Below are 21,995 nucleotides of genomic sequence, written 5' to 3'. Positions count from 1 at the left end.
ATTTTGCCCTCAAGGATTCTGCTCCAGGCTTCTTCACAAGGCAGTGCCAGGCTTCCAAGAGGATGAGAGTGGAAGCTACTACACTTCCTGAGGCTTAGATTTAGAAAGTCACACATCATTGTATTCCTTTGGCTAAAGCAGTCAGAAGGTCAGCTGAGTACTCAGGTTTGTGGGGAAATAGAGCTCTCCTGTTGTTGGGGGCGCAGTAAAGGCACATGGCGGAAGGGTGTATATGTGGAGATGGGAGGAATTACTCAGACTGTCTTTGCAAACAGTGTTCCAGAACCCAGCCTTCCTTTATAACCTCATGTGTCCATCTTTTCCTGTCTTGTTCCTGAGTTGCTGGTTCTCAAGTGAGACCTAGGTTTTCCTGCTGTGTTTTTTATTCTTTATTAGTACTGACCCATGGCAGTCTCTGCTTGTCAAGTGTTAACCTATCTTCCAAGACCCATCAGAAATGCTACCACAACACCGGTGCTGCCTTTTTACTTATGCTTTTAAAATAGCATTTAATTTAGTGTACCTTACATTACCATCATCTGTAAATTACTCATCCCACTAGATGATTATTTTTTTTTTAAGTAGAGAGACTGTATTTTTCTTTATCTTTAAGGAAGAACCTCTAACTGAGATTATCTTATGTGCACTGATTATTTAGTATTGGTTGACTGGTTTGACTCACTCTCTTGAAAGAAGTACAAGAAAGGAAGTCAGTGTTTCCTGAATTAGCCTTGCAGTTTTAATACGTGATTTCAGAGTGAAAACAAATCCATGGTCAAATAAATGTAGGTAGTGATATAGATGTTTTTCTTTCCTTAAAAAAATCAGAGCACCCTGGAGTATCAAAGCCCTGAGACATTTTGAAGGAGAGAATCTTGTTTATTAGCTTTCTTTAATCTAGTATTTCCCAAATAAATATCATATAAGTGTTTTTTTTCCTTTTTTTTTTTTTTTTTTTTTTTTTTTTTTTGGTGGAATACCTTTTTTAAACATTACTTTAGAAACTATGTTTGAGGCATATGTTTCAGAATGTTGTTTGGGAAACATTACCATATGTTCCACAAGGAAGAAAAATAAACAGTTACCAGCCAGAAAATAGGAGGAATGCTTTCTCTTAATACCTCAAAATTTTTCCTCAATCCAGTGTAAGAAACTTTGAACCAAAGAAATTCTACATAAATTAGTTTCTGCCCTCATATAGAATAATACGTAGTATTTCTACATGAGTTAGCTCATGATTTGACACAATTTAGTACTTTCTGCCCAAAAGTGATGTAACATTTATTGTCTGGGCCTTCTCTTTATATTAGGCTATTATATTTATTTGCCTATTAAGTAGGAAATCATGAAAGTTTTAACACTATCATATATTTTTTCTATATTTAATTTTAATTGGAGAGAGAAAAACACTCAGATTTACATAAAAATATCACAGATTTTATTTCTTTACAAATGAATTTTCTTTCAGTTCTAATGGAAAATGCACAGCTTTGTTCCTTGAACTACTTTTTTAATGATACAGGATGCTAGATTTCAGCAAGGTTTATGGCATTTATGTGTTGGAATTTGGGACCCTTAAATTATTGGATTTTCACTGAGAATTTTTTGTGAGGAAAACTTCATGTTTTATAAAATAATTCCTCTGGGATTATTTTATATTAAAAGGTCTTCCATTGCTGTGCATTAATCTTTCATCACTCAATATAATATGGCATCTAGTGTTCTGCCGGGGGTTTTGTGGACTTTGGCTTGAATATATTCATTTATTTAGGGGCTCCTGGCTGGCTTAGTCAGTGGAACATGCAACTCTTGATCTCGGGATTGTGAGTTCAAACCCCACATTGGGTGTAGAGATTACTTAAAAATCAAATCTTAAAAATACATAAATTTCATTTATTTGGTTGAAAGCACTAACCATCCTCTTTTTTTCATCTTTCTCTCTAAAGCTGAAGACCCGTCAAGGAACAGAACTGCTAATTCAGTCTGATAATGACACGGTTATTAACGATTGGTTTAAAGTTCTTAGTAGTACTATCAGTAATCAGGTATGTGTTTGAGTTATGTAAATTTTTTTTACTTCAGAGCTGTTTTTCTTTTCTGCATTCTAATTGGTTATTGCATATCTGGTTTCCAGTTTATATGTGATAAACACTTCTTTAATATGTATTTTGACAAGAGGTGGGAAAGGCAATGGTGGTTTAGCAATTCCTTGGGGCTGGTGAATGATTTAATATTCTCAGTTATAGAATACTTGCTAGTAGTGGATTTTAAATAATTTTCCCATGAGGCATTGGTCTAAAAAGACCATGAGATCCATGGTCTTCTCTTCAAGAAGAGCGACAAACCGTTTCTAGTACTTAGTATTTATTCAATGACTAATGAGTTGGGAATAGTACTGTTTGGTGGTGACAGGCCCTAGGTAAAGGTATGAAATGAATGAAGCTGTAGATTCTTCATGAGCACATTTTCTTTCCTTGTGACAGCTCTTTAGTTACCCCTGGAGGTGTTCTAGTTCTCCCCTGTCCCCCAGCCAGGGAGGTGTTCAGTACCCTCATGTTCCTGGTAAATTAACCTCTTACATGTGTGTGTATAATGTGTATATATATGTATATGTAGTAGACACATAATATAATATGTTTTATATGTAGTGTATATGTATAACAACCAAAAAGAACCTCCAATTATATTCTGCTGTTATATTCTGCTGTTAATAAGAGCAGGAAGAAACAGATAGGGGCTATACTTTTTGAGACTATTTTCTTGTCCCTCACTATAGGGGGACATGACTCCTGACTAAGGATCATATGTCAGTGACAAAAAGCAAAGTGAATACTTACGGGAGTGTGTTATCATTTTAAACTAAACAGATTGAAGAAAATTTGGGAATCACAGGCTTTATTGGAGAGTGAGAAGTCTTTCAGAGACTATAGGTGAAATCTTAGGATGAGGTTTGTGATCTTACTGAAGTATTCTACGTCTGTGGGTTTCGTGTTTTCACTTACAAAATAGAAACGTTGGGTTTGATTTTTTTCCAAGTATCCTTTTAAACTCTAAAATTCTTATGGTGTACTCAGTTCAGAACAACCAGATTTGGAATCTTGAGTATCAACTTTTCTTCTAACTCTTCTAGCCCATTATTTACCCATCTATGTAAATATTCTTCTTTTGCAATTTGTAATATTGTGTATTTCTGAATCTTGTCTCTTCCTTTCCGTTTATTCTTGAAACCATCATCAGGACTTTATATATTAAACAAGAGTCACTTCCTAAATGGTTTGTCTTATTTCATCCCCCACCAGTCCATTCTTAATAGCATTGCTATATAAAACTTCCTAACGTTAACTTTATAATCTTCTCCTGCTCAGAAAAGCTTCTGTGACTCTCATTAAAATTCAACAACCTGAGCCTGATCTATCTTTTCAAATGTACCTTCTGTTCTACCTAATATGAGCTTTCTACTCTAGTCACTATAATCTGTTTCCAATCCCTTGAAAGCAAGTATGGCTGCATTCATTTAACACATGTGGGAGTGCTTTGCCCTGGAGATAGAGCAGCATGCAACCAGGTGCTACACCTTTCTGCGTGGAGTTTACAGCCAAAGGCAGAAGATGACTGGAGGCAGACAACTGAGCAGTTAATACAATGAAATGTGATGAGGTTAATGATGGTGAGGGGCTAACCTAGTGTTAGGAGTCCAGGAAGGCTTTGCAGAGAAAATATGTTTTGTTTTGTTTTAAAGATTTTATATATTTATATATATATAGAGAGGGAGAGAGATCACAAGTAGGCAGAGAGGTAGGCAGAGAGAGGAAGGGAAGCAGGCTCCCTGCTGAGCAGAGAGCCTGATGCAGGACTCTATCCCAGGACCCTGAGATCATGACCTGAGCCGAAGGCAGAGGCTTAACCCACTGAGCCACCCAGATGCCCCCATGTTTTGTTTTGTTTTTAGTTGAAGCCCATAGGATCAGAGAATAAGCCCACGTGAAAAGAGAGTAGCATATTACTATGAAATTTAAAACATTTACTGTTTACAGAGTAGCAAAAGATACTGTAGAAATATGCACAATAAATGTAGAAAGATGCATGAGACTTCCACAGGGAAGATTGCAAAACTTTAAACGCTAAAGAAAGTCTAATTAGATGAGAAGTATATCATGGTTTAAACGATTCAATAGTATAAAGATAAAATATTCTTCCAAATGATTTATAAATTTATAGACTTGAGATTTTTGAATCTCTTTCAAAATCCTAGTAGGTTTTCTGGTGGAGCTTGACAAGCTTATTCTAAAATTCATACCAGAATATAAAGGGTAAAAATATGCAGGACACTGTTGAAGAAGAAACTGTAAGGACTTGCTCTGTCCAATGTCAAGACTTCTCTAGTTGTATTAATTAATACAACATGCTCTCCATATCAGGGTAGATCTACAGACCTGTGGAGCACAGTAAAGAGCCTAGAAACCAGCGTTCTTTGGACACTTCAAGCCAGATGTAGCACTGTAGAAAAGTAAGGAAGAATAAACTTTAAGTGGTGCTGGGTCAGCTGGATATCCAGGAAGAAATCAGAACCTTTCTTAACACTATACACAAAAATAAATTCTGAGTGGAGCAAAGACATCAGTGTGAAAGGCAAAGCAGTAATTTTAGCTTTGAGAACTCACTTCAATTTTTTAACCGGCAGAAGAGACTTTGGTTAGGCTGTACACGAGCTCTAGGATTTCTTTCAGTGCCTAACATCCATGAGTCTGTGAGTGCGATTACTAGCTATTGATACAAAATATAATTTGAAAAGATTGTTGGTGTGAAAAATTAATGTGCCATTGGCTAGTTAGCCTTGTACTGTTAGCACAGAATGTAGCTTCATCATGTTCTCTCACCATAGCCTGTAGGTCAGAACCTTTTGACTCTTGTTACTGTCATTCTTAAGCATTTGATCTACATGAGTGAAGATAGCCTCATCATCAGTATATAAACTCATTATCCTGTGAATAATCAACGTTTTTTTTCTTTTTTGGAATTCAGAATTAATTCCCCCTGTTTAGGGGGAAAAAGAATACTTTTTTAATGATTTACCAAGTATCTAAATCATATCAGATATTCTGTGTACTGATTGGGTCCCTAAAGTCAGTTGGGAGGATCAGTTTTGAGAATTGTGCTATTACATCTAAAATAATCTCAAAAGTAATACATTTTTGGGAAATCTCTAATCAACAGACAGAAACCGATGAAGCAATCGAAGAGGAGATACCAGATTCCCCAGGAATAGAAAAGCATGATAAAGAGAAGGACCATAAGGATCCTAAGAAACTTCGTTGTAAGTTATTCTTTACCTGTTTTGTCAGTTGTTTGAGTATCTTCTCTTACTTTTCGAGTATTTTAAATATATAAAGGCTGAGTGGAATCTCCAGTGTTACCAGGAAATCCCAAGGTCAGGTATTTGCAATCTCAGTATTTTAGGAGTACTCTCTTCCTTGTTAACTCCTTGTTACTTTTCAGCCTCATCGTGTGCACCCATACAGCATCTTACTAATCTTAAGATGTTGTGGTTCTTTAAAAGAAAAAAAAGTGTATTAGAATGCACTTCTATTGAGGTATCCAGGAAGTTGAACTATATTGATTTAAAAATATATAATCAGAAAGGACAAATACCCAACTTTTGTAGCAACATGGACAGGACTGGAAGAGATTATGCTGAGTGAAATAAGTCAAGCAGAGAGAGTCAGTTATCATATGGTTTCACTTATTTGTGGAGCATAACAAATATCGTGGAGGACAAGGGGTGTTAGAGAGGAGAAGGGAGTTGGGGTAAATTGGAAGGGGAGGTGAATCATGAGAGACTATGGACTCTGAAAAACAATCTGAGGGGTTTGAAGTGGCCGGGGGCGGTGGGAGGTTGGGGTACCAGGTGGTGGGTATTATAGAGGGCACGGATTGCATGGAGCACTGGGTGTGGTGAAAAAATAATGAATACTGTTTTTCTGAAAATAAATAAATAAATTAATATATATATATATAATTACTCTTTAAGATCTAGATAGAATCTTATACTTTAAGACGTCAGAAGTCATGGGACATGTACCATAGTGCACACAGGACACTGGGCAACCATCTCTGCTAGGATAGGAGTGTGCAGGAGCAGCTGCCTGCATTCATATCCCCAGATCATTCATATATATATATATATATATATATATATATATATATATGCATGCTAAAGCCAGCATATATATGTGTGTGTGTGTGTGTGTGTGTGTGTGTGTGTGTGTGTGTATGCATGCTAAAGCCAGCATATTTGAGAATAGCATTTTCTGATGCAGGCCCCTTGTGAATTACATTGTTTAAATAGGAAATTAGCTGTGGCTCTGAACTTGTTAAAAATATTTTAACAAGTCCACATTTAACTGAGAATTTTTGACCTTGGATTGACTTCTGGATTAACTGAATGATTAGAAAACCATTTCTACTTTTGTTCTTCCACATTCTAATGAAGGTTAGGCCTATTAACAGACGTTGTCATTGACATGTAACAGTGTAAACACATGAAAATTTGATTATTTTAATGCTTTACTAATATGTTCTTTATGCTCTCAACTTTCCTCAAATATGGTTCTTTTCAAGAAATTTACTTTTTGGGTATTTTTTTTTTTTTTTTTTTGGAACCAAAAAAGAAATCAGAGTTATGGCAATGTGGGAAATTTTTCAGATGGTCCCATTTTTAGTTTGGAGGTAATTATGATGAGGTGTGTTTAACTTAAAGTAAAAATAGTAGTGATGGATAGATATATATATTTCTAGACTCCTAGTCCTGTAAGGATACTCAGGATAGACTTTTTTATGTTTTATGGACATTTTTTTTCCCTCATCATTTTACCTTCTAAAACTGATGGAGAGTCAAAGGAGATAAGTAGTATCATTTATGAAATAATGATTATAAATTAGAATAACCAGTGTCTTAGCACATAAACCAAAGAAGGTACAGTTCGTGTTCAGTATTTGGTGATAATGGTTTAGCCCTTTGAAATTAGGTCTTTGTTAACTTGATTCTTGACATACTACTCTTAAACTATATTAAAGTTAGAATAAGTTTATAACTGATTTTTACATATGAAATTAATATTTTTGAGTGCTAGGTGGAACAATTTTCATCAGTTAAGTTTTTATTTTATGAAATGCTTAATATCCGTTTGTCTTAAGCCACGAAAGTGTCTAGTATAGATTCTTCAGAACAGAAGAAAACCAAGAAAAACTTGAAGAAGTTTCTTACACGACGCCCCACTTTGCAAGCTGTTCGTGAAAAGGGTTATATTAAAGGTAGGTAGAAGTGATGTTTATAATAATGAACTTTGGCCAAAATAAGAAGTTAGACATTTTAAATTAAAAACTGACAAATTTCTAACAGTAAAAATGTTTTCATTCTTTGAAGTTACCAGGTTCATTGGTTTAAAATACATTTGAGTGATTAAAATTGATTTTTCAGTGCACACAGAAAGTTTAACTATGAACGATTTTATCTTGATTGTTTGCCTTCAGTTCTCATTCCAGATGATTCTAAAATTAGTATAAGGTGTTTTTTCCTAATTATTTTTTATATTTATTATTTCATTTATGAGCAACAATAGCAATAATGCACTAACAAGATCTTCATAGCAGAGTCTTCTTTAAAATCACATATACTTGTATATACCTTTATTTTTCCCCCCCAGCTTTTCAGAGAAGATAGTCTATTTTTTTAATTAAATTTTTAAATGTTTTAATAAACATATAATGTATTTTTATCCCAGGGGTACAGGTCTGTGAATCGCCAGGTTTACACGCTTCACAGCACTCACCATAGCACATACCCTCCCCAATGTCCATAACCCCACCCCCCTCTCCTGGCCCCCCTCCCCCCAGCAACCCGCAGTTTGTTTGAGATTAAGAGTCTCTTATGGTTTGTCTCCCTCCCGATCCCATCTTGTTTCATTTATTTTTTTTTTCAACCCCCCACATTGCATCTCCACTTCCTCATATCAGGGAGATCATATGATAGTTGTCTTTCTCCAATTGACTTATTTCGCTAAGCATGATACCCTCTAGTTCCATCCATGTCGTCACAAATGGCAAGATTTCATTTCTTTTGATGGCTACATAGTATTCCATTGTGTATATGTACCACTTCTTCTTTATCCATTCATCTGTTGATGGACATCTAGGTTCTTTCCATAGTTTGGCTATTGTGGACATTGCTGCTATAAACATTCAAGTGCACGTGCCTCTTCGGATCACTACGTTTGTATCTTTAGGGTAAATACCCAGTAGTGCAATTGCTGGGTCATAGGGTAGCTCTATTTTCAACTTTTTGAGGAACCTCCATGCTGTTTTCCAGAGTGGATGTACCAGCTTGCATTGCCACCAACAGTGTAGGAGGGTTCCCCTTTCTCTGCATCCTCGCCAGCATCTGTCATTTCCTGTATACCTTTAGTTCTTACAAGCACTTTTAATTTCGATGATGAAATTTTCTAATAAAGGACTCAGTGACATTAATTAGTAAATGAAGACATAGATAAGGGTAATAATATATAACATATATATATATATGTCCTCAAAGTTTCTAAAAAAGACCATCGCTGGAACATCTGTTTGCAAAGCATCTAAATTAAAATACGCAAATTGGTTTCATTAAAAAGATATTTAAAACTTCTCGGTAGAGTTTGGCTAATTAAGTGATTCAGATTAACCTTAAGAGAGGTAAATAGGGACGTCCAGATAACACATAAGAATTTAGCATATTATGTTTAGAACTTAAAAAAACAAAACAAAACCTGACAAATCAGTGAATAGAAATTGCTATTAAGTTTTTACCAGGCCTTTTTTGAGAAATATGAACTGTTGCTGCTTTATTTATTTATTTTTTATTTGTTCAGGACTTCAAATACTTTGTTTTCCTGAATAGTTAGTACTAATGTGGCATTTCAGAAGTGTTGGATTGAAAGACTAATAGAACAGCCTTTGAAATATACTTTGTGAAATCAAGGGTTAGCAATGACAGATGTGCACCATGCTTGTTTTAATAGTTTAAAAAATATTTAGTTGTTTACTAAGTACTGGGTGTGAGCCTGCGTGCCATGAATACCTATTGGTTTGAGAATTAAGAGGTCCCTGCTCTTATGAAACTTCTCTAAAAACAAGAGACAGACCAGATAATTATGACTACTCTGAACAGTCTACCATGGTAATGAAATAGGGAGTGACTGTAACTGGGTCACCTTAGGCTGGTCATAAGGTTTTTCTAAGGAGATGACAGTTTGGCTGGGGTGGGAGTGATAAAAGGAGCTCAGTTGGGGGAGAGGACGGATCTCTGCAAAAGGTATAGAAGACTAAAAGGCTTTCAGGTGAAAAGGGGGTGTGCGTGGAGTTGAGTAAAGCAGGAAAATTGTTGGAAGTGGAATGGGAACGGGTGGGTAGACAGCTTACAGACGGCACGAGTCACGGCAGACCACGGCAGGGTGCATTGTATGTTTTCTGTAGCATCGTGAATAGTGATTGCCATTTTGCAAACTCAATTTTAGCAGGGTGGTTGATTGAAAAAAATAAAATCTCTTTTCAGATCAGGTATTTGGAGCCAATCTTGCTAATCTTTGTCAGAGAGAAAATGGCACAGTGCCAAAATTTGTGAAGTTATGCATTGAACATGTTGAAGCGTATGGTAAGGAAATGAATTTTTTTTTTTTATGTTAAGCACACTAACCCATTGTTTTGGCATTAAAATCCTTAGGATTTTTTACGATTTTGAGTGATGGAACAGTCGTAGATGTTAAGAAAGGCATCGTTGGCAAAATTGCACGCTTTAATGATTACGTCTATCTGTTTTAAATTAAGACCTTTTCAGGAACCTGTTGAAACTCAGCACTTCCATCTGATTAAGTGTATGGTATTCTTTGAAGCCATTTGGAGTTGGCCTTTGCTTAAAATGAAGAAGGTGGTGATTATGAAACTGAGTTTATTAGAAAGTGATTTGACAGTGTAGAAAATAGGTGATTGTGTTTACTTACCAAGAGCAAGTTGCTTCTCTTTATAATAAAAATGAGATGACATTTTAAAACTTGTTACGTCAACTATAAAATGTCTAAAGAGACAAGAGACAAACCTTCTTATGCCATTTCCTATTAAATAGGACAAATCAATTTATATTTTGGTTGATCTTAACCTAATATTTATACTAGAAAATAACTATCATGATGGTAATCACATTAACTTGTACATCATCAAAAACATCTTGTAAAATTAAAACATTTGCATAACTTGTAATTTCTGTCAATTTCAGACCTTGTCTTTGACTTTCTTGTCAACATGACAATGGAGATACTGTGCCTTTATTTGAATTTCTGTGAATAGCAAATCAGATAATGTGCTTTCTTAAATGTGTACAGCATTATCATTTAATGAATATTTGGATTTTTTAGGCTTACTTGGGTGAATTCCAATGATTCTATTCCACATATTAAAAAAAAAACGAGTAAACTACATCAAATTATCAGTTTTTATTTTAATTCATTATTAAGTTTATTTATTACAAGCACTTAACAGAATAACCATTTTTAAAAGAGTGCTTGAATATGTACATTTACATTATGAAATGTGCCAAAAAATGGACGGAATGGTTTTATCTTTGTTTCTTTTACTTTCTGAACTATCCCCAGGTTTAGAAGTTTATCTTAAATTGTTAGTATTTCAAGTTTAATGAGATGATTTTTTTTGAGATGATCCACAGTCTACATAATAAACAAAGTAGAATTGTTCCTGTTTATTAAGTAGAATTCAGAGTGTATCTCCACCCCCTCTCCCTCTGCCAAGCTCTATAAAAAAGCCAGTTAGAGGAAAAGAGTATTTGCCCATTTGATTTTAGGCTTATGTTAATGAATAAGGATTCTGAAGCATGCAAGCATCTTTAGAAAAGGCAAAGACCGACTTTAAACACAAAAATACTGTAATTTTCTCTTAGGTTTGGATATTGATGGGATATACAGAGTAAGTGGCAACCTTGCTGTGATCCAGAAACTGAGATTTGCTGTCAATCATGGTAAGATCATAGTCCCTGTTGCTATGTGCAAAAAAAAAAAAAAAAGGCACTCTTAACTTTTAGAATTGGTTTAAAGTTATTTAAAAACATTTCCTGTTCTGTTTTTCAGATGAGAAATTGGACTTGAATGATAGTAAATGGGAAGATATTCATGTTATTACTGGAGCACTCAAAATGTTTTTTCGAGAATTACCAGAACCTCTTTTTACATTTAACCATTTTAATGATTTTGTTAATGCAATTAGTAAGTATGTTGTTACACTCAGTGTTTTTTCTACGTATTGAAAGTCCTCTGTACTAATGAAGCCACTACATTGTTTGATCTTTTCTTTTAAATTATTTCAAAGGATTGTTTTACTTCAGAAGTTTTAAATGTGGCCACCAGATGTCACTGTGTATTACCAAATGTTAGGTTCTAAAATATGTCACTGTTTTCAATTTCATGCATAATCTCTCATTATCTCTCCGTCTCTCTCTTTCTCTCTCTCTCTCTCTTTTTTTTTTTAAAGAACAAGAACCAAGACAGCGAGTCACTGCTGTTAAGGACCTCATCAGACAGTTGCCAAAGCCAAATCAAGATACAATGCAGATTCTTTTTAGACATCTCAAAAGGTAAGAGGTTCACCACAGAAAAGAAATAGTAATTAGGCAGAAAAAAAGAAAAAGGTAAGAGAAGTGCACAGTTATGAGGTGTGGTATAGTAGTCATGAGGCCAGGGTCCCTCATACACTGGTTCACATTCCAGCTATGCTACTTGCTGTCTTTGTAGCTTGAGAAAGAGAACTCCTTTGGGCCTTGTTCTTCATAGGTAAAATGGTCTGGTACGAAAAATACTTAAAGTAAGTATTATATGCGAGGCATTTACATAATGCCTAGTGTGTAAGGATTCAGAAATTGTTGTTTGACTTAACCTGAAAATAAGATTTTGGTTATGAAATGAGGACTATTAAATTACCTTGGAGAAAAAGCCATCATGGCTTTCAGGTGACTATGTAACCATTTTAATAACTGATTTTTGCTTTCTGACAGAACACTAGATAGCAAATTATGCCAGTGAAGGAGATTAAAAATCAAACAAACAAATACAGAATTAGTAAAATGAAAATTTAATCTGTATACTAATGAAATTTTTCCCCATCACCTTAGTGGAGTAATTATGGTTACCTGAATTGTAGTTCATACTTAAGTCTGTGTCTTACTTTAAGCACTAAGCTGAAATATCACACGTACAAAGTTTGTTAGAGTGGATATAATTATACCTTTCAGCTGTGTTTATCCAAAAGAAGTCTTCATATGACATTTGGACTGAATTCTACTTGTTTTAAGTAGCTTGAATATATCTTAGGAAGATGAGCACTATTTCTCATTTCTAAGTGTAAACTGTTTATGTTTATAATGCAATTTGAAGAATTTTTCCTGTTGTATGTTTTATATTCTCTTTAACGATTTATTTTTCCCCCCTTAGAGTTATAGAAAATGGAGAAAAAAACCGAATGACTTATCAGAGTATAGCAATTGTTTTTGGTCCCACTCTGTTAAAGCCAGAGAAAGAGACTGGTAATATAGCAGTTCATACTGTCTACCAAAATCAGATTGTAGAATTAATTCTGCTGGAAATAAATTCCATCTTCGGGCGTTGATTCTTACAGAAGACAACCTGTGGAATAGAAGCTGGATTCCATCAGATTTCAAGCCCTTAAACATGATGTATTTTATTTTTGGACCAAGCAGTGACTCTTTGATTTTGCACTTTTTTGAGGGATCAGAAGGGAATGGGAGTCAAGATGTGTATTAGGCCCTCATATTTGCTGCTTTGTTGCAAGTTGATATAACTGTGTGTAATTTTGAATTAATTTTATCCTGAATGTTTGCATTTCATACTCTGAATTTCAGTAAAAATTGAAACTTGCAATTCTAACCAGTCATATACACTGGATAATTTGGTAAGAAAAACATGTTTTTTTTTCTCAAACTGGATAATGTAGAATTTCTTCTCATCATTCGTTAGATTCATCACTTGATAGAATAGTACTCACTATCCGTTATTTTGAAGACGCTCTTGGGCATTCTAAACAAAATGAAGTATATCTTTTTTGAAACCTGTGTATTTCTTTTTCAGAGGTTCTGCATGCAGTGGCAGTCTTAAGTACTACAGTTCATCATAACCCAGATGTAATTCTTTGGCAAAGGCTTGCCACCTTCACTGTGTTGCACACTGTCTATATTGGATGGGTGTCTTAGTCGCTTGTTTGGGCAGCACACTAATATTACTTAACACACTGTGATATACTGGAGTTTAATTTAGCATAAGTCAGTTCAGGGTATTTTGGGGCTGTCTGTGCTACCCTGATTTGTAGCTAACAATCCTAATTATATCTAGTGCCATACTGAGTTCTTGGTATGACCCTGTGGAAACAGACATTATTTGATGTAAATATAAGCTAAAGACTAATGTCCTTTAGCTTATGTATATAATTTTGTTGTATAGTCTCAGAGTACATCCTAACCTGACATTTCTAATCATGATATTGGTAATCTTTTCCGTGAATATTAGGTTCCTCCAGAAATAGGCTGTTATTTGAGAAACTTAACTGTGTGCACTTTTAGATTTTAATTACATTTACAGGCAAATCACTGTAATGCAAATGGTACTGGAAAAATACTGAATAGACTTGCTAAATGGTAAATGCACTACAAGAGGAACCTTTTAGATAATTTAATATGTACAGAATACATTAGAAAAAAATTTATTACAAAATTCTAACTGCAGTATGAATAGTGGAAACCCATATGTAAAGTAGATGGATGTCAAATGGAAAATGACATTGCTAAATTTGAGAATTTCTTTTTACATTACTAATGTAGATTGATTTGTATAATAAAACAGGGTTTGGAAGGTTTTGTTACCGAGAGCATGGTCTGTTGAAGATATTTTAAGATGTATTTTTCTAGATTAACTGATGTATATGAAATGTCTAATCTGAATAAAGAAAACTATAAGAGGTTTAGAGATTTTCCATTGGAAATGTGCATTTTGGTTTTTAATATTTTTCTTGTTTTTGCATTTACTGGCATACTCTTATACCTCATTTTTAAAAAATCAACTGAATCCAAGATTTCTTGTGGTAAATATATTTTCTTCATTTTTTCATACTTTTTCTACTCCCTGCCATGCCAATACCTCCTCCACTCTCCCCCCTCCAATTTTTATTTCTTCATCAACATTTGAAAGTGAATGATTTGTGACCAAGACTCCTTTTCTTAGAATTGCATTTGTAATTAACAGGTTGCCTTCCTTGGGAGCAAGTAGTTTTTGTACAATCTGCCTAAAAATCTCTCGTTGAGTTTTGTGGTAAAAATGTTGTTTGTTATTGTGGTCTTGTTGAATTGCTAACAGACCAAGCTACTTGATAGCTGTGGAAAGCGGATTGTTTTGGGCAGGTAGAAAAAGCCCCAAAATGAGAGCGTTTATATTTGCCTAACAAATATTTGTCCTGAACAATACAATATGCTTTAGAACTGGCCTATATAGTGATTGTATGCCAGCATAACCATTAGACTCAAACCAGTGATGCTCTTTCTCTTGATAGCTGTGGACATAACAAAGATTAAAATTGTCCTGTGTTTCTTGTTTCAAAGTACATATGTATGTATGTGGAGTCTTAAATGTTTTATTAGTCTGCAGCTAATTAGTTTATTGTAATATTGTATGTACAGTGAGATCAATGTCTTGTGTTTTCATCCTTTGTGAATTAAAAATTCTCACTTGTTCTTTTTTGTAATAACAAAACCAGTAATATTTTCCTGTCTTGACAACTTGATTTTTAGTAGACAGTATATTAAAGGCTGAAATAAATTGGCAGTGGAGTTTCATTTACTAATAGACCTTTCTTCAGAATGTCATTTTAGAAAAGTAGTTAGAAGTGAAAAGAAATAGTATATTCAAATACGTAATTACATTTAATTAGAAGAAAAATACTTATTTAAATTTTACGACTGTAGGGAATTTTACCTTTACTCTGGAAAAATGACATTACTTTTTAGTTAGAAGCAAGTCTGCAGGTTTTTTTTCTTATGGGAAAAGCACAAATGGAATAATTCATCTAAACTGGGCTTAGGCAGATGGGTATGTACGTGTACATGTGGATGTGTATGTAAATGTGTGCGTGTGAGTCACTGCTTAACGTACGGATGAAAACTGAAGAACAGTCATGATGGCAGATACCTGGAGACCTTCGGGCTAGTTCAGCTCCATCCAGGCTTGTCAGCCTGTGACACTAGATGTTAAGATAGCAGTGAGAGGAAAAAGAGTTATACCGTAATTTTGCTAAGAGATTCTTTTCCAGCTCATGGGAGAGACCCTCTAATTAAATATTTTAAAGTAAACACGTGGTTTCCCATGACACTAATTTCTCCAACATCTTTAAGCAACACAGAGGAGTCTACAACATGTCATTTTAGTAACGAGGAAAATAAAAATAGTCAAATGGGCGTCATGTTCTCGCTGACCTAATAAAAGCCAAATGCTCAAAGATCGCATCTATATAGAGAATTGAAAATGGGTAGAAAATAAGATTTTATGGAGTTTGCTAGTCTCTCTGAACTCTAGCCATCAGCTCTAATGATCCTCTTTTATAGGAAGCACGTTTCCAGTACAAGACTATAGACGTGTTTAATAGGGACTGTAGCCCGTATGTTACATTCCTGGATGTGGGGCACAGTTCTGTTTTCGTTTTTTTAATAGTATTTGAATATAAGTAATACAGTTCTTTTAAACGAAACTTCAATTTTAAACTAAAAAAAAAAAAAAAAAGCTAAAAACCAACACCAAAAAAAAAAACCCAAAACCAGAAAGCGAAGGGGGCCGCAAAACAAAATCAACAGCCTTATAATAATGGTGAATTAGAATCTACTGGAAATTCACAAGCCGCAGACCCAGGCCAAGCAGAGTCAGATTCAGTGTTCTAGAGAAGGGGGAGGCACAGAATGCCTAATGAGACATTCTGTAACTACTAAAGACAAGGGACGTCTCCTGAAGAATCTCAATTAGTCTTCTCAACTGCAGTTTTGTGGGCCAGTGGTGGCTGTAAATATATTCAGCTGGATTGAGTTTTTACAAATTAGCCTTATGTGAATATGGCACTTAAATGAACTCTTTCATTTCCTTCATTGCTTCCCTTCTCCCACAGGAAAAAAAGGAAAGAAAAAAAAAGCACTTTCATGGTACTCGCATAAACAGAGCACTTGTGGAACAAGGTAACTGTTTAACAAACCACTACAAAATGTATTTAGAATCTAAAGTTTGATTTCTTTTTTTCCCCCCCTCATAAATCCACCCCCCCCCCCCGCCCCCGCCTTTGTTTTACTTCCTCTCTATGTTTTCAGAAAAACCGTTTCTGGTAAAGATTTTAAAATTATTAATGCTGGTTGCTACATCATGTAGTTCTATTAGTAGTGGCTCACGCTGCAAGTAGCATTGAAACTTGCAACGTCATGAATCTTGTAATGTTGATAAAATTCCTGGTGACATCGGAGCAACAAAAGAGGCTGTGGAAGCTCTTATCAATAGAGCCTTTGCAGAGGTAGACCTCAAACTCCGAAAGCTCACGGTGGAGTGACCAGTGAACATTCGGCATAACATTCAACGCCTCCTTTCTCCTCCTGGGCATTTTGAGAAATTGTTTATATTTAGGGAAGAGAAATGGGACTCTTAGACACTCAAGTAAAACTGAGTCTCATTGATTGATAAAGCAGGACAGAACCAATAGGGACCCGCACATTCACAGCCTTAGTTAATGGAAGCAGCAAATGTTAAGCCTAAAACTGAAGGGAAGAAATATCTTGATTAGTTACATTATGTCTCTTTAAAGTTTGTGATCGATTTAAGTAAAGCATATCCTGGCATGTCCAAATAATACCATTTGAGGAAGAAACTAGTAACTTCTCTACATATTGGGAGCATCTGTTTTCAAGCTAAGTTAATTTTTATTTGTATGGCATATTGAAACTTAAACATACAAAGTTCTTTCAAAAAATATGTACTCTAAAACATTATATAATATTTCATAATCCTCCCTCATGCTTATCTCAAGTACATGACACCAGAAGAGTTTAAAATCAAAGAACATTTTTATAAAGGTCTGCCAAACTTTGAATATTTGTCCCATAATATGCTCTCATGAGGGGGTCTGAAAAGGTGGTAAATGTGATTTGACTTCTATTACAGCTCCATTAAAATGCTTGCAATTTGGTAAAAATCTGTTTGAAACTGCAGTTTAAGAAAAGCCTGAGGTGACCATGTTCTCTAGGAAGTGTAGGAATGCTATACTGAGATATTATTTCTGAGGTTATGTCACAGTATTCTTATTGAGATTTTAGGAATTTTCACCTTGGGAAAGATTTTCTGAAATCCTATTTTAGAAACTGAATAACTGATGAAAGAAATGGTTCTAATTAGAGCATTCCCTAGAGATCCAAGTTCCTTCACCTTGTATTTACCTTTTTTTTTTAACATTTATTTGAGACGGCAGAAGTGGCGGGAGGTGGGGGGGTAGTGGCAGGCTGAGAGAGAAGCAAGCTCCCAGCTGAGCAAGAAGCCAGCCTGATACAGGACTTCATCCCAGAACCCTGGGACCATGAAATGAGCCAAAGGCAGGTGCTTAGCCAACTGAGCCACTCAGGTATCCCTACTTTCGATCTTTAATAGTGCCCTTTATGGGATATGGAGATCTTGAAGAGCCTATTTACAAAATTTCTCTTTTGTAGAGAATGACATCTAGCCGTGGATATAGGGAAATTTTTGATAGTCTGAAAGTATGTCGACCTGCACATGATTTCGCCAGATGCTTACTCATGCATGGACAGTGACATGGTACATAGAATCCGTAGACGAGATGGTAATTAGCATTCTTCATTTTTGTCTTTATCAGAATGTTTAAGGGTCCCAGGCCAGATTCTCTTAAAGATGGTACTTTTATGCGTAGTTGACATATATAATGCCCTGGTTGAAGAAGATGCTACTGTTGGTATTTTCAACCTGTTGTGAAAGGTTTCTGTTAATAAGTATCTTAGTATTTCTAGGTAGTGAGTTTAATAGTTGGTTACTTATTTTCATTAACCAGCCCATTGACAGAATGCTTCTGTTCAGACTTAAGCAAATCAGAGGGTGAAGAAGTTTTGCCATTCTAGTAAAATTAACTTTAAAAACCTTCCTCCTATCTGTTCATTAAGAAGTACATTGGAATATGAAATGCTTCTTTCTGTGTTTTCTGCCTTTCTTTTCTCGCCCCTGCCCTCCTCTGTCTCAGGAGTTGCTGTTTGCTTTAGATGATCAGATGAGTGGCTACTCACAGAGGCTGTTTTGAGACTTATTTGAGGCTCTTGTGTCCAGAGTGTTCAGGTTTCCTGGAGGGGAGTTAGACTTAAAGAGGAATCAAAGGCCTCTAGGGAAGCCAACGCAGCTGTGTCAAGGAGGAAACTAAACCTTTTATAAGGAGCGATCTCAGTGTCTCTGGATGACCTAGTTCTGCGAGGTTCCCGCAATTCAGCCCATTATGTTAGATGATCAGATCTGATGTAACATTCCTGACATCCGGCTGCATCTTATGACTGCCCTCTCTGATCATGTCCTTGTCTCCTGACTTGTAATATTAGCCAAATTGATTGTCTGAGCATTGCCAAAACAGTGACAACCTTCTTTACCCATCTTCTGACTCTAAAGGACTGTAGTGTATTCAGTTCGCATGAATGGTTCTACAAAGCCAACAGCAGACAATATGCAATTGCTGTTTTAAACGGAAACAACTGAAGTTGGGAAGGGAGTTAATACAACAATCTGCTCAGAGCCCATTTATTCATTCAACAGATTCAGTGTATCTTTTTAAGGTGTTTAAGCACAGTGTTAACCTTTGGGGATAAAATGGTAAACAAAACCAATGGAATCCCTGCTTTTATGTTTATAGTTTTGAGATTGGTAATCTGACAACTGGTATATATTTAATTCTGACATATACCTGTTTTAAGTAGGTGCCTTCAAAATGACCGATCTCAAATAGTTTTATTAGTGTGCCTTCCAAATTGGCTATTTGTGTTGTGGTCATGCCAGTCTGTTGAGATTGAGCTAAGATTATTGCTACATAATTAGGTAGCATGTTAAGAGTGACATAATTCTTGAGCACTTGTTGAGGTGAAGTAAGGTGAGTTTGTCAAATACAAGAAATGTTGAAGGCTTTTGAATTGATGAGGCCTGGTTTTAAACAAACGGATTATCTTGGTATGAAACAGTAAGAGGTGAAGTGGAACATTCTCAATGAAAGTGTTAGGAAAAGCATGGGTTTAATGGTAGCAGTGGTTCCACAAAAAATCCACGCCCTGCTTCTGTATAAAATTAAATACATGGAGAGGACTCAGGGAGGATGGTGAAGACAACAGCATAGTTTTTCAGTTCACACATTAAAACAACAACATAATCACATTGATGGTAAAACTAAGTAATGAGGTATCTTCACAACCCTCCAGATACTAGTGGGTGGGATTAAAGCACCAACACCTCCAAGATCTGCAATATCGGTGTCTCAGAGGGAGGAACAAGAAAGAAGCAACAGGGCAGCATCTGTTAGGACTGAGAACAGGAAAACCACAGTATAACCATCAGGACTTAAGGGGCTAAAACATTCTAGGCCTTGGGAATTCTCAAAACCAACTTGCCTGAGCTTGCTTGTACGACAAGTCACATTGAAGAAAAGTTGCTGAGAATAGACTCAAAATTGAGCAGGATTAGGACAACAGACCAAAAAGATTGTCTAGTTCCAAGTGTGGAAAGAAAGTAGAGCCAGGAAATCCCAGAAATCCAGCTGTCATGTTTTTGTTTTTTAACACAAAGCAAAACAACACAAGAATGAATCTGTTAATGAAGCTTTTCTGAATCCTATTTCAAAAGTTCAAGAAAATTAATTTTATGCAAAAATGAGCAAAATAATAGTATCAAGGCCAAATCCCAAAGAAAATTATAAGAAAAAAGAATAAAGAGCAGAATAACATCTGTGTGGAAAATGGAAGCATGCCAGAAAACATGCCCGCAAAAGAAAACTGTAACCTATTATTGCAAAAAGAACTCGAAGTTTTTAAGAAATGACATAAGACATGAAAGAACAAACAGAATTAAAAGAAATAGCTTGACAATTCAGAAAATAATTAGAAATGGAAGTATTTCAGAGTTGTAAACAGAAACATAAGAGCATATAAAGAAAACAATAAAAGGAACAGAAGGTATAAAAAAATTTTTTTTGTTTTTAAAAAAATTTTTTCTTAAAAAATTTTCCTTAAAGACTTAAGGAAAGGTTTTTTAAAGATTAAAAAAGTGTCATTGAAGATAGGCAAAGAAGATCAAACATGGAATTAACTAAAATCAAGACAAGTAAAAGACAAATTTCAAGAAACCTGAAATTAGGAAAGAATTGAAATCCCATTTTGGAAAAGCACAGCAAATAATTAATATTAACATGGGGCGCCTGGGTGGCTCAGTGGGTTAAGCCGCTGCCTTTGGCTCAGGTCATGATCTCAGGGTCCTGCTCAGCAGGGAGCCTGCTTCCCTCTCTCTCTCTCTGCCTGCCTCTCCATCTACTTGTGGTTTCTCTCTGTCAAATAAATAAATAAAATCTTAAAAAAAATAATTAATATTGACATAAAATAGCCAATACCAAGACATAGGCTAGTGAAATTATTAGACTATAACAAAAAGCAAATCTTTTGGGTATCTGTTTAAAAAGGACATGTGATTTTTATTTGATTATCAGAATTTTCAAAAGTAACACATCATACCAGATGAAAATGGAGAAATATATTGATTCAATTCAAGTGAAATAGATTGAATAGGAAAGGCAAGTTGTGTGATACCTGAATAAGGCATTTATTTGTAAGGGAATATGTGAATCTAAGAATTAGAAGCATGATGAAAAATATTTAAGAGAAAATAAAAGGATATATGCAGCACTTTAGTATAATTTACATGATGCCACTTACCTATTTAGAAAATTTGATGTCTGCTTAATATAGATTGTATAACACACCAAGAAATAATCCATTGAATTAAGGCCTTCAACTGTCCTGATGTCTGCTAAAAGTGCCTTATATGCTATATTCAGATTACAACGTACAAGGCCTAGATCTCCAGTAAACAAAATAGTCTTTAAATAGGAAATTATTAAATAAATAGAGTTATGATTGCAGAACAAAGAAAAGTCATGAAAAGTTTTAAATGACTCTATCCCCAGGACCAGACCAGCTATATCCCAGTATGCTTCTGGTTCTTGAAGAAGTTGCAGATGGAGTTCAAGAACATATGTCATGTTGTTTGATAATAGAGAAAATACAAGTCTCAAAATGGACAATTTTTTCAGAAGTTAAAAAATCGTTGATGAAAGGAATGCTCTAAATACAATCTTGAATTCAGCAAAGACTTTGGTGAAATTGTACACTATGTCCTGGGGATAAAGAGATAAGAATAAGTTATCTTCCATTATTTATAGGGAAATATCCAACCATTGCATAGTGAGAGTACTAATAAAGTAGCTTGGTGATAGACAACCAGAATGCTTTTGAGTGACCTAAGACTTTGTCTTAATGCCATGTTGTTAAAAACTTTCTGTTAATGACTTAAGGCATTAAAACTTGCAAATAATACAGAACTGAGAATATTAAGCAATGTGGCTGACATAATATGCAAAACTATATTAATACATTTACGCTTTGGCTGCTGTGACAGATAAACTTTCATCAGATGAATCTTCCAGCTGAGAACAACTAGAAAAGCTGGATAACCTTTTTGAATATTACTGGATTATAATTTACATACAATAAAACACACGCACTTTAAAGTGTACAGTTTGATTAGTTTTGGCAAATGCGTATGCCGGTGTAAACCACTACCACAGTTTTC

At 35.1% G+C, this 21,995-nt stretch overlaps 1 protein-coding gene across 3 annotated transcripts in view; it reads left to right on the top strand.

Moving 5' to 3' along the window:
- ARHGAP12 (Rho GTPase activating protein 12) overlaps positions 1–14,936 on the top strand; it is a 110,218-nt gene extending 95,282 nt beyond the window's left edge. For all 3 annotated transcript variants that reach the window (XM_059184212.1, XM_059184211.1, XM_059184210.1), the window contains 8 exons: positions 1,947–2,045; positions 5,215–5,314; positions 7,195–7,311; positions 9,587–9,685; positions 10,982–11,059; positions 11,169–11,303; positions 11,569–11,671; positions 12,525–14,936. In XM_059184212.1, coding sequence (XP_059040195.1) covers positions 1,947–2,045; positions 5,215–5,314; positions 7,195–7,311; positions 9,587–9,685; positions 10,982–11,059; positions 11,169–11,303; positions 11,569–11,671; positions 12,525–12,699 — 906 coding nt within the window. In that variant the 3' untranslated portion in view covers positions 12,700–14,936. The remainder of the gene's footprint in view (positions 1–1,946; positions 2,046–5,214; positions 5,315–7,194; positions 7,312–9,586; positions 9,686–10,981; positions 11,060–11,168; positions 11,304–11,568; positions 11,672–12,524) is intronic.
- The last annotated feature ends 7,059 nt before the right edge of the window (positions 14,937–21,995 follow it).

The sequence above is a fragment of the Mustela lutreola genome, chromosome 8 (genome assembly GCF_030435805.1).
Source record: "Mustela lutreola isolate mMusLut2 chromosome 8, mMusLut2.pri, whole genome shotgun sequence".
NCBI classification, from domain to species: Eukaryota; Metazoa; Chordata; class Mammalia; order Carnivora; family Mustelidae; genus Mustela; species Mustela lutreola.
This window is presented reverse-complemented; position numbering and strand designations above follow the sequence as displayed.